Genomic DNA, 11,812 nt, shown 5'->3' with positions numbered 1-11,812 from the left:
AATATATGTATATATATAAAAAAATCTTTAAAAAAAAAATAATAAAAACAAAAAACAAGAAAAATGCCCATGACCTTAACTATTTGCTCTGACTTGTATCTTCCTTGATAGGTGACTAAAAATGGCTTGTTGGTCTAATTCACCAGCAATAATGATAACTAAATACAGCCCCCTCCTCCTGCACCCATCCCTTTTCTGCAGCGCCCACCGAGCCGGGTCCTTGCACTTCTCCCCTTCCCTCCCACCACAAGGATGCCCTTGGTGACCCCTTCTTGCAGTGTGAACCAACTGGCCTGAACCTCGCTGGCTTCAGCTGCCCCACGGTCCCTCCCAGGCTTTTGGGATCCCCCCGCTTTGGGGTGCTGAAGCCATGGGGGGCTGGAGGGAGGCAGGTGGAACTGGGACCCCATACACCAAACTGGGTCTTCCTCCCTCTGGAGTAGGAGCAGCAAGACCCTTGTGGGAAGCCTGGTCCCTGAGACCTCCATCCTGCAAAATCACATCCCAGCAAAGCAGGGTGGGTTCCTGGCAGTGATGACAGGGCACAGACACCCCTGAGGGGGGCTGGTGCCAGCGGGTGCTGCTGGTTTCCCCTTGACCCGGCTGGGGAATGGGGAGATCCCCGGGGTTTGCATTTGCTGGAGCTGGGGTGGGGACTGAGGTGACCCGTGCCATGCTGTGCTGTGTATGTGGTGGTGGTGATCTCTGAGAGGCAGTGACACGAGGGCAGGTGCCCAAACCCCAGGGCTGGGAGCAGAGAGGGCAGAGCTGCGCTGGAAGGCGCTGAGCTGCTGGCAGGACGTGGCCAGGTCCGAGCAGGACACGTCCAGGTGTGAGCAGGAGGTGTCCAGGTCCAGGCAGGATGTGTCCAGCTTTGTTCGGGATGTGTCCAGGTTTGTTCAAGATGTGTCCAGCTTTGTTCAGGACACGTCCAGGTTTGTTCAGGACGTGTCCAGGTCCAGGCAGGACATGTCCAGGTTTGTTCAGAACGTATCCAGCTTTGTTCAGGACATGTCCAGGTTTGTTCAGGATGTGTCCAGGTGTGGGCAGGACATGTCCGGGTGTGGGCAGGATGTGCCCAGGTTTCTTCAGAACATGTCCAGCTTTGCTCAGAACATGTCCAGCTTTGTTCAGGACGTGTCCAGGTGTGTTCAGGACGTGTCCAGGTGTGTTCAGGACATGTCCAGGTCCAGGCAGGCTCAGCCCATGGGAGGACAGAGGGGCTGCAGTGGGATGCCCACCCAGTTCAGCACTGGGATTTCCACTCGTGCTTTGCCAAATTGCCACCGACTTCGGGACCAACTGCAGACAAGGAGAGGGGGCTTGGGGCTGTGCTGGGTTTGGGACTCATCCTGTGACTTTTCCTTGTGGATGTGATCTCCTGGGTGGAAGTGAGCTGTGACAGGGCTGTGGGAGCTCCCAGCTCCTGTGTCAGGGTCCTGCCATGTCCCCAAACTCTGTTTTGGGGCGGTGTTTGAGAGCTGCCATGGGGGGACAGCGCCTGCTGGGCAAGGGACGGTGCAGGGGAGCGGGTGACAAAACATAACAAAGGGAAACGGAGGGATAAAGTAATATCATGCTGTGATGTCATCCTCATCAACATAAATTATATAGAGAATAGTGTGTACTATAATGCCTAACAAAAGAAAGAAAAAAAGAACCAAAATTGGATTTATAGTTAATGAGGAGATACTATAAAAATATCTTGTCCTAGCTCCCATTTGCAAAAGTATTTTTCAGCTGGAGGGATATCTATTATTTTTTTCTCTTTTCTTTCTTTCTTAAAAAAAATAATAATCTTCATACATACAAAGGCTCAGACTGTTAATATTGTTAACCTCTAAAATCAAAATACTCCAACCTGTTTTGTTTGGTGTTTGAAGGGTTTATTTTGATGCATTTCCTGGTGTTTTTTAAAGAGAGAGAGAGGAGGGAAAAAAAGATTAAGATTTTAAAATTAGAACATTTCTTTATAATTTAATATTCTATTTTAATAAATGCATTTATTACATGTAAATGTAGCAAGGAACTGGGCTAATAAAAATACTTTTTATTAGGTAATTTATTATAAGAAAAAAGGATATTTTATTTTATGATAAAGTGATCCTTAAAAGTTTAGAAGGTTTAGAATATATGTAGGTTAAAAAATACATTTGTATCCAGAGTATTGCTTAAAAAGTGTTTTTAATATATGTTTCATTTTTCGTGTGTGCGTGTGTGTATGTAAAGGTGATAGTTATGGTGCAGATAGCCCTTTCCACAAATAAGAAATTAACACAGTTGGATGTATTTAAACAAAAAAAAAGATAAAAAAAAGGTGATTAAAAACAGAGAAGTAGAAGAGAAAAAACCACTATAAACCCAAGCCTGTGTCCCCATGCTGTGGCTGCTCCATCTGGGAACCCCCTTGGAAAAGGCTGAGGTGTGGATTTGGGCTCGGGGCTGGCTCTGGGGCAGTCTTTGGGTGACACCACCCCAGCCTGGCCCTGGCCCTGCTGTGGCACAGAGGAGGCTGTGGCACAGCCCTTCCTGGGCACCCTGAGCATCCATGCCAGGCTCCCACCCCACCCCAGCCACCTCCCGGGCTGGGGAGCAGCGTTTGCTCCTGCTCTGCTTCCCTGGGGCTTGTGGAGAGCTGGGTGCTCGCAGGGCAAAGCTGGCACTGCCAGCTCCCACCCTCCTCCTCCTCCTCGTCCTCCTTGTTGCCAGCACTGCCAGCCTGATCCCATCCCGGGGAGCCAGAGGAGTTTTGGAGCTCTGGGCTCTCTTGCTCTGGTTGCGGAGAGCCCAGTGTAATGTGAGGATCTGTGGTCCTTTCCACAGCCTGGCAGCCAGGACTGATGGTCACTGCTGGCACAGACACCCCCTGGGCACGCTCCTGGGGGCTCTGGGTGCTCTCTGGTGCCCCCCTTTAGGCTTTGGCTCCGTCTCTCCCTGTGCTGGGTGGCTTGCAGGGACAGGAGGCTTTGGTGCCGGTGTTCAGGCCGGGCAGGGTCTGAGAACATCCCTGGTCGTTCCTTTGGAGCTTGAGCCACACCAGAGCCCTGCACTCGTCGTGGTGCTTTGACCAGCCAGGGGCTGAGCTCACACAGAGCTCCTGGCCAGCTCCAGCCCATCCCAGGTGGGAACAGGTCACCCCATCTGCTCCCCGAGGCAGTGTGGGCACAGCTCCTGCTGGACACGCATGGCAGGGACAGCCAGAGCAGCGCGAGTGCCCCTGATGGGTTCTGAGCTTCCGTGGATCCAGGAGAGCACTTCAGCCTGGCTCCTGAAGTGTCTCACAGGATCACCCCAGGGCTGCTTTAGGGACGTGCTGAGCAGCCACCACCTCCCTGTGGGCTGGGGAAAAGGGGAATTCTGTCCCCCTCACCCCCCAAATCCAGCCCGTGCCCTGCAGCAGGATGATGGGGTGATGTTTCTGCTCTGTTGCCTTTCAAAGAAGCATTTTAAAATAAGATTTTTTTTTTCCTGTTTGTTTGTTTGTTTTTAACCAAAAATGAGAAAAAAAAAAGTTTGCTTTGATGGGTATTAAAAAAATGTTAATAATAATAAACACTCAAATTTATTTCATATAATCCTAGAGTAAAGATTAAAAAAAAAATAACTAGTTCAAATAGTAGATGCTATCCATATTGTTTAATCTATAGTAGATCCAAGTGATCCCAGACAGAGCAGAATGTAAAATAAACTTGTGAACACGATCATTGTTAACTTCCCCAGGAATTCCATCTTTTTTTGGTACTATTTTTCTGAAGCAAACAAATAAATGACCGAAAGCCTAACAAAATAACAACCACCAACTGGTACCTTCTGTCAATCAAAGTCCTGAAGTTATTTTTATAGAGGGGAAAAAAAAAAGACAAAAAAAAGGGATCTAATAATATGTATTTTTTTAAAAAGATACGTTTGGGGGTTTATGTTGCTTTTTTAATAAAAATAGACAGATTTGGCTAGTCATGGAACAAAATAAGGAAGTTTTAGGCCATTAATTTTTGCCTTATTCTGACTTCCAGCCTTGGGCTTGGAGCAGGAAATTGCAGAAAAATGTTCTAAGTTGCTGTTACTTTCCTTGGGCTGTTCTTGGTTTTTGAACTTCTCCAAGCACCAAAGGTGTGGGAAGCTCCTGGGCTGGGCAGGCGGGGCCACCCCAGGTGGGAAGGAGAAGGAAAGGAAGATTGGGCGATCTCCCCTCTGTAAGGTGACAGACAGAGCTCGAAGGCAGCGAGGTGCCAGGAGGAGGCTCTGCCCTTGCACTGGGCAGTGCCAGGGCATTAGGGTTGGTTTGTTCCCTCTTTGTTTTCTTTCTTTTTCTTGGTTCTCTCTCACCCCGGTGCTGTGCACCTCGAGATGAGCTCATTGCTTCACACGTGGCATCTTCCAGGAGATTGGGTTTGTTGGGTGTTTCTTTGCCTCCAAACATCAGCTTTGAGCGTTGGAGCTGCTGTGAGATGTTTGGAAAAGCTCCTGCTGGCCCCAGAGGGCCTTCTCACAGCCCTGATGGGCCACGACATCCCTGATCCCCCAGCTTTGCTTCCTGGCAGCTGCCCTGGCACTGTCCTGCTCAGGGGACACTCGTGGCACCTGCCTGGGTTTGGCTGCGGGAGCACAGAGGAGGCTGAAGGCTGTTCTTAGCCAGCACAGCACGCTGGCTGTGGGTGGATCTGAGTCCCTGCAGTGCCCAGAACAGGAGCAGCAGGCAGGGGGTGATGCGATGGCAGAGCCACTCTGAGCGCTGCAGGGCAGGGTGGCACAGCCCTGGCACCAGCTCTGGGGCAAGACGTGGCCCACAGCCCTGCCAGCTGCTCCATTCATTGCAGAGAGAGGCCAGCACTTCTCTCTGGAGCACTGGTGATGCTTTCACTGCACCAAAATCCCTGCTTAAAGGAGAGAACTCAGAAAGGAACATGCACGAGGCAGCGTTGTCATTAGCAAAGAAAACCCCCTCGGAAGTTGCTTCCCTCTGGGTTTAGCCTTTGCTCCTCTCCTCTGAGCTGTGGCTCAGCTGTAGCAAAGCCACGGATCTCCTGCAGCTTGGGAGCATCCACACAGATGCCTTGAGAAGCACGGTGGCCACCCCTTGCCCCCTGCCTGCCTCGGGGGGCTGGGGGGGCCTTTACCAGCATTCATCACTCAGCAAAGCCATGCAATAGGTCAGGACAGGAATGAAGACAGTTCTCATTCGGTTTCTGAGTATAAATAGCACTGTGAATCTGAGATCCCTCCCCTGGGACCCTCCTTGGTGCTGGGGTGTTTTGGGAAGCAGGGCAGGATGGCTCCTGCACTCCTGGGGGGTTCACGCTCGGTGAATCAAGCGCCTGGTCCTTCCCTGCCGGGGTGGCGAGGCAGCCTGTTTGCTCTTTCAGTTTTGTTTTACCTCATTTTTTTTTTAATTTGATACTTGAAGAAGCGTCAGTGACGGACATTGTGCAGTGGTGCCCTGGACTGGAGAGTGGATGCACTTTATTGTCACTTGTGTGTCACAGTGGCTCCATCCCACCCGTGCGAGCCCCAGCCAGGCGCCCTTGGTGGCAGCAGAGCCAGCACGGGCTGGTTCTTCCAAAACCCTTTCTAGGATGTTAGGGAGCAATCTCTGTGTTTTAGTGTGGGTTTTCACATCCTGTAGAAACTTGAAGTCATGTTCTGCTGTCAGTTGACCCAGTGGAAAATTCAGCTGGGATTGTGCTGGGCAGATTTTGGTTTGCCCGTGCCAGAGGTTGGGCAGCTCCTGCCTCCCTCCCCGGTGACTGCCCTGTTCCAGTGGGTTACTCTGCTGGAATCTGGAGTCACTGCAGCCCTGGCAGGCTGCAGCATCCCTGCTGGATCTGCTCCAGCATTGCTTCAGGGCTGCTAATGGAGCAAATTGAAAGTCACCCCCAGTAAAGTGACACTAATGTAAAATCTGGAGTAGTTCCACTACTGTCTGTGTGAAAATGAAGTCCCCCTCCAATGGTGGCACCGGGTTGCTGACAGCAGGATGTGCTTTCTGGGCTTATGATGATGCTTTTGAAACAACTTGCAGAGAAAAGGAGCAGTGAGAGGTAGCAGTGTGGTGTGGCCATTGAGATCTGCTCCTGGCTCCCAGGAGCTGGGGCACAAGACTGGTCACAGGCTGTTTTGCTTATCTATGAAACCATCAATATTCCTTTTCCCTTTTTCTTTATGAATTCTGTTCAAGATAATCATTAAAAAAAGGGAAAAATAAAAAGACCAGGGGCTGGGTCCTGTTTTGCAGTATGGGATTTGCTCCTGAGTTAGAAAGCAGTGTTAAGCAAACATGAAAGGCAATGGGCACGAGGGCTGGAGGATCCCAGCCTGGCAGCTCTGGCAGAGCCAGCTCTGATCCCAGCCCCAGGCAAGCCAAGGAAATCCCCAGGGATGCCCAGAGCATCCCTGTGCTGCTGCTGCTGAGGATTTCCTCTGGCTCTGCCCTGGTCTCAGACACACGCAGGCTCCAGTTGCTGCCCTGGGGCTGTGGCAGAGCAGCTCCAGTGGGATTTCCCACTGAAATGAGCCCCAGGCCAGGGGGTCCCTGCAGAGCTGACCCCCCCACGCCCTCCCCAGCCCTTCATGGCTTTGCTTGCACAGCCCCACGTTGGCTTCCTCTGCTCACAATGATGCACAAGGGGGTGTGTGCCCGCTCTCCCTGGGCTCTGGGGCTGGCACAGCTCCTGCCCCACGCTTCTCCCACCTCATGCTGAGCCAGCTGGGCACGGAGTTCCCTGGCATTGCCACGCCAGCTCCGTGCCCCTTCCATTCAAAGTCCATTCCCTAGTATTTGTGTTTGCTTTTTTTTTTTTTTCCTCTTTTCTTTTAACATCATAGGAAACCTGTAGTCGGGATTGTTACTATTGGAAACCGATCACATGTTCCATCCAGGTATTTTCATCTCTCTGGCAAAAATAAAGGCCTGAGAGAGAGATATAACCGAACATAGAAGTAGAGTTAGGCTTGTTGTCTGAGTTTTGAGGCATATAGTATAATGGGAGAAGGAAAAAAAAATTAAAATAAAATAAAATTAAAATAATGATGTTGCACAACTTGTAGAAAACAAAGAAGGGAAAGGGTTAATGTATTAAATGTGCTAAATTACATTAAGAACTTAATTTTATTAAAGTATTATTACTTAAGAAACTTGGTGTCTGCTCTTGATTTGTGTCTGTTCACACTTTAGGAAGGGCCAGGGGCAGTGGTTGGGAACAAGGCCCCGCTGGGCTCAGCTGCAGGGCAGTGGGGCTGGACCTGCCTCTGCCACCCCTCCTGCATCTCCCAGCAGGCCCTGCTTTTGGCAGCACTTCTTGGGGCTCATTAAAGCACCTGTGAGATGAGCAGCCTCCCGAGGCAGCTGCTTCTCCCAGAGCTGGGGCTAGCAGGTCCCACACCTGTGAGCCTGTGCCACATTTCACCCTTCCCGCTTCTTCATCCCAGCAGAAAACGCCCAAAAACTGGAAAGCCTGGAACAAAACTGAGTTACCGAGCCCAAAAGTGCCTCCTCCATGAGTCCATAAATGAACCCACTGTGTCCCTGCCAGTGCCTGGCTGATGGCACAGCCCATGGCAGGACACTTGGCACAGCCCTGTCCCTTGGTGGAGCAGCATCCCTCCCCTCCATGCCCACCTCTGCAGCCCCTGGGGCTGACATCACCTCCTGGCACCGTGCTTTGCTGGGGGCAGATGGTGTGGGAGGAGCTGGTGCTTGGCACTTCTCCACTTTTTTTCCTGCACGTTTCCAGGGCTTTTCCAGCTGAGGTGGGCACGGGGTAAAGCACAATCACCACCCAACCTGGGGCCAGCCCCCAGCTGCAGTCAGAGCCAGGGTTTTACACCAGAGCCAGCCCAGGGATGAGGGGCAGTGCCATGGTGCAGGGACACAGTGCCAGGGGGCTGGAGCCAAGCTGAAGGTGCTGCCAGGGCTGGGGTGGCTGCAGTGGGTGGGTAAAAAGGGGCACCCCTATGGTGTGGCTGCTTCTGCACCCCATTTGTGCATCCCTGTGCTGGCAGCAGGATCCCACCTGTTCTTCTAATCCTGAATTTCAAGCTCTCCCCTCTGGCCTCCCAGCAGGACACAGTCATATCTTCCTCCCAGCCCTCCTCCTCCTCACCCTCCATTGCCTGGGGATGCTTCCCAGCTGCCCCGCTGCTCTTGCCTCAAGGAGAGACCTGGCAGAGAGAGAAAAGGTTTCAACAGCAGCTTTATTTGGGGATTTTGCCTCAATTTCTGTTTCATTGACAATTCATGCCCCAAGGGGGAACCGTGGCCTGGCTCCTACTGGCACAGCCAAGCGAGATGCAGACACTGGGGGCAGCTGTGGAGAGAAAGATCCCCCAAAACCCCACTGATAGGGGCCACACTGCCAGCACTGGGTCAATGGGGCAGGCCTCCCCCCCTCCCTTTGACTGACACCTGCCAATCACCCTGACAGCAGCACGGCGCTCAGCAGGGTCTGTCCAGCGGCCAAGCACTGGAGCAGGGCAGGGCCAAACCATGCCAGGGGGACCTCGAGGGGGTCCCCAGTGCTGACCCTGGCTCCCCCACAGGGAGCTGTGCAGAGGGACCATGTGCACCTCATCCCTGCCCTCACCCCAAATCCCTGGGTGTCCCCTGTCCCCTCCTCAGGGCTTCCCAGAGCCCCCCCAGCCCCTGCTCCCATCTCTTTCCATGGAGGAGCCACAGCCTTTCCCTTTGCTGGGGTCACAACACAAACACAGAGTCACCCCCAGAGCCCTCCCTGGATGGCCCCAGAGGCACTCCCAGCTCTCAGGGATGCAGGGACAGGGCTGGGCACTACAGGACACATCACTGCTGGCCTCACCAGGCAGGGGAATGATGCACCCAGTGTCCCCTCCGCACCCATCCCTGCCCTCACCCCCAAACCCCTGGTGTCCCCTGTCCCCTCCCTGGGGCTTCCCAAAGCCCCCCCAGCCCCTGCTCCCATCTCTTTCCATGGAAGAATCGCAGCTTTTCCCTTTGCTGGGGGAAAAATCACTCAGGGCTGCAGGGACGGGGCTGGGCACTACAGGACACACCACTCAGGCAGGAGAAGGATGCACCCAGCGTCCCCTCCACAGCCAGGGTGTCACCAAACAGGGACTCCCCGTGTTTGGGCTGTTCAGTGCCACCCAGTGAGTGTGCCCGCAGGGCTAAAGGGAGCAGGGACACAGGGCATGGCATGGAGAGAGGGGAGACACCCTGCTGCTTTGCCTCGCCCCGGTTTTGTTGGGTCCTACACAGACACAGGCAGAGCAGCACAAGGGCAGGGGGATGGTGAACAAACAGCAGGCAGAGCTCACTGGCCTGCCCAGAGCTGCAGGCTGGGGGGGACACGATGCCCCCAGGGGCTGGGGGGCACGGTGGGGGCAGCCCAGGGGCTCAGATGTTCTGGCAGCAGGGCGCCTGCCTGCCCTCCTGCTGCGTGGGCAGCACCTGGATGGGCTCAATGGAGGTGGAGGGGCCAAACTCGGACTCTGGCTGTCCTGTGATCTGCCTCTGCGACACGATGTGGTAGATCTCTGCCAGAGAGAGAGGGGAAGGGAAAAAGCTCTTTAAATAAGTCTTTCAGTGGGGGATCTGCTCCCTCCTGTCACAGACATCTTTTAGGAAAAATCCTTTCCTTAAGATTTTTCCTCCTGAGGAGCTGAGAGACCTCAGGAACAAAATGTAAACAATGATTATCTGCTGCTGTGGAATGCAACAGGTGGGTCTGTGATTAGCCCATGTTAGTTGTTTCTAACTAATGGCCAATCACAGTCAGCTGGCTCAGACAGACTGTCCGAGACCCAAACCTTTGTTATCATTCTTTCTTTTTCTATTCTTAGCTAGCCTTCTGATGAAATCCTTTCTTCTACTCTTTTAGCATAGTTTTAATGCAATATATATAATAAAATAATAAATCAAGCCTTCTGAAACATGGAGTCAGATCCTCATCTCTTCCCTCATCCTGACCCCTGTGAACACCATCACACCCTCCACAAACACAGAGCTCCCCACCTCTCCCCAAGAAGGGGAGCAGGATTCCAACCCAGACCCCACCCAGGCCCCCAGGGGCTGTCCTGAGAGGCCACAATGTCCGAAGCCACCTCTGCTCCTGTCCCTCCCTTTCCTGCTTGCCCCTTACCCGAGAGGATGTTGTGGAAAGCTGTCTCCACGTTGGTGGAATCCAGAGCAGACGTCTCAAGGAAGGACAGCCCATGCTTCTCTGCAAGAACAGCGTGAGCTCAGGTGGGTGCCAGGAGCTCCAGCCAGATGGGAATGGAGCAGGGAAGGGCCCAGCTATGCCAGGGGGACCTCGAGGGGGTCCCCAGTGCTGACCCTGGCTCCCACCCCTGCCTACCCTCAGCACCTCATCCTTGCCCTCGCCCCCAATCCCTGGGTGTCCCCTGTCCCCTCCTTGGGGCTTCCCAAAGGCCCCCAGCCCCTGCTCCATCTCTTTCCGCAGCTTTTCCCTTTGCTGGGGTCACAACACAAACACAGAGTCACCCCCAGAGCCCTCCCTGGATGGCCCCAGAGGCACTCCCAGCTCTCAGGGATGCAGGGACGGGGCTGGGCACTACAGGACACATCACTGCTGGCCTCACCAGGCAGGAGAAGGATGCACCCAGTGTCCACTCCACACCCATCCCTGCCCTCAATCCCTGCTGTCCCCTGTCCCCTCCCTGGGGCTTCCCCAAGGCCAGAGCCCCCCCAGCCCCTGCCCCCTTCCCTTTCCATGGAGGAGCCACAGCTTTTCCCTTTGCTGGGGTCACAGGGAGGGGCTGCACAGGATGAGGGAAGATACCTGCAAAGCTCCTGGCCTCGTCAGTGGGCACAGCCCGCAGGTGCCTCAGGTCACTCTTGTTGCCCACCAGCATGATGACGATGTTGGCATCGGCGTGGTCCTGCAGCTCCTTCAGCCAGCGCTCTGCGTTCTAATCCCTGGGTGTCCCCTGTCCCCTCCTTGGGGCTTCCCAAAGGCCCCCAGCCCCTGCTCCATCTCTTTCCGCAGCTTTTCCCTTTGCTGGGGTCACAACACAAACACAGAGTCACCCCCAGAGCCCTCCCTGGATGGCCCCAGAGGCACTCCCAGCTCTCAGGGATGCAGGGACGGGGCTGGGCACTACAGGACACATCACTGCTGGCCTCACCAGGCAGGAGAAGGATGCACCCAGTGTCCACTCCACACCCATCCCTGCCCTCAATCCCTGCTGTCCCCTGTCCCCTCCCTGGGGCTTCCCCAAGGCCAGAGCGCCCCCAGCCCCTGCCCCCTTCCCTTTCCATGGAGGAGCCACAGCTTTTCCCTTTGCTGGGGTCACAGGGAAGGGCTGCACAGGATGGGGGAAGATACCTGCAAAGCTCCTGGCCTCGTCAGTGGGCACAGCCCGCAGGTGCCTCAGGTCACTCTTGTTGCCCACCAGCATGATGACGATGTTGGCATCGGCGTGGTCCTGCAGCTCCTTCAGCCAGCGCTCTGCGTTCTCGTACGTCAGGTACTTGGCAATGTCATAGACCAGCAGGGCCCCCACTGCCCCGCGGTAGTACCTGGGTGTCACACACATCTCTTATGAAAAATCCTTTCCTTAGGATTGCTCCTCCTGAGAAGCTGAGAGGTGTCGCTGGCAGGGGGCTGTTTAGAAATCACGAATGGGACGGGGCTGCTGTGGAACGTGCCCTGAGCTGGTTCATTTTCCAGCATCAGTCTCATTCCATGGTTATGACAACGGGAAGATGCCAGCAGCTCACATCCCAGGCAGCAGACAAAGAACTTAATGTTACAACTTACTTTATAATTTCTTGACCAATCACACAAAGCAAAAGCACATTGCGTTAATACACAGACCA

General features: G+C 53.8%; 1 protein-coding gene across 1 annotated transcript in view; it reads right to left on the bottom strand.

Annotated features, from left to right (window-relative positions):
• Positions 1–8,934: 8,934 nt before the first annotated feature.
• LOC102036779 (ras-related protein Rab-11A-like) overlaps positions 8,935–11,812 on the bottom strand; it is an 11,574-nt gene continuing 8,696 nt past the window's right edge. The window contains exons 4-7 of the mRNA XM_031063959.1: positions 11,386–11,512; positions 10,773–10,839; positions 10,113–10,193; positions 8,935–9,507 (exon numbers count right to left, since the gene is read on the bottom strand). Of these exons, the coding sequence (XP_030919819.1) occupies positions 9,368–9,507; positions 10,113–10,193; positions 10,773–10,839; positions 11,386–11,512 (415 nt within the window). The 3' untranslated portion in view covers positions 8,935–9,367. The remainder of the gene's footprint in view (positions 9,508–10,112; positions 10,194–10,772; positions 10,840–11,385; positions 11,513–11,812) is intronic.

The sequence above is a fragment of the Geospiza fortis genome, unplaced genomic scaffold, assembly GCF_000277835.1.
Source record: "Geospiza fortis unplaced genomic scaffold, GeoFor_1.0 scaffold387, whole genome shotgun sequence".
Lineage (NCBI taxonomy): Eukaryota > Metazoa > Chordata > Aves > Passeriformes > Thraupidae > Geospiza > Geospiza fortis.
This window is presented reverse-complemented; position numbering and strand designations above follow the sequence as displayed.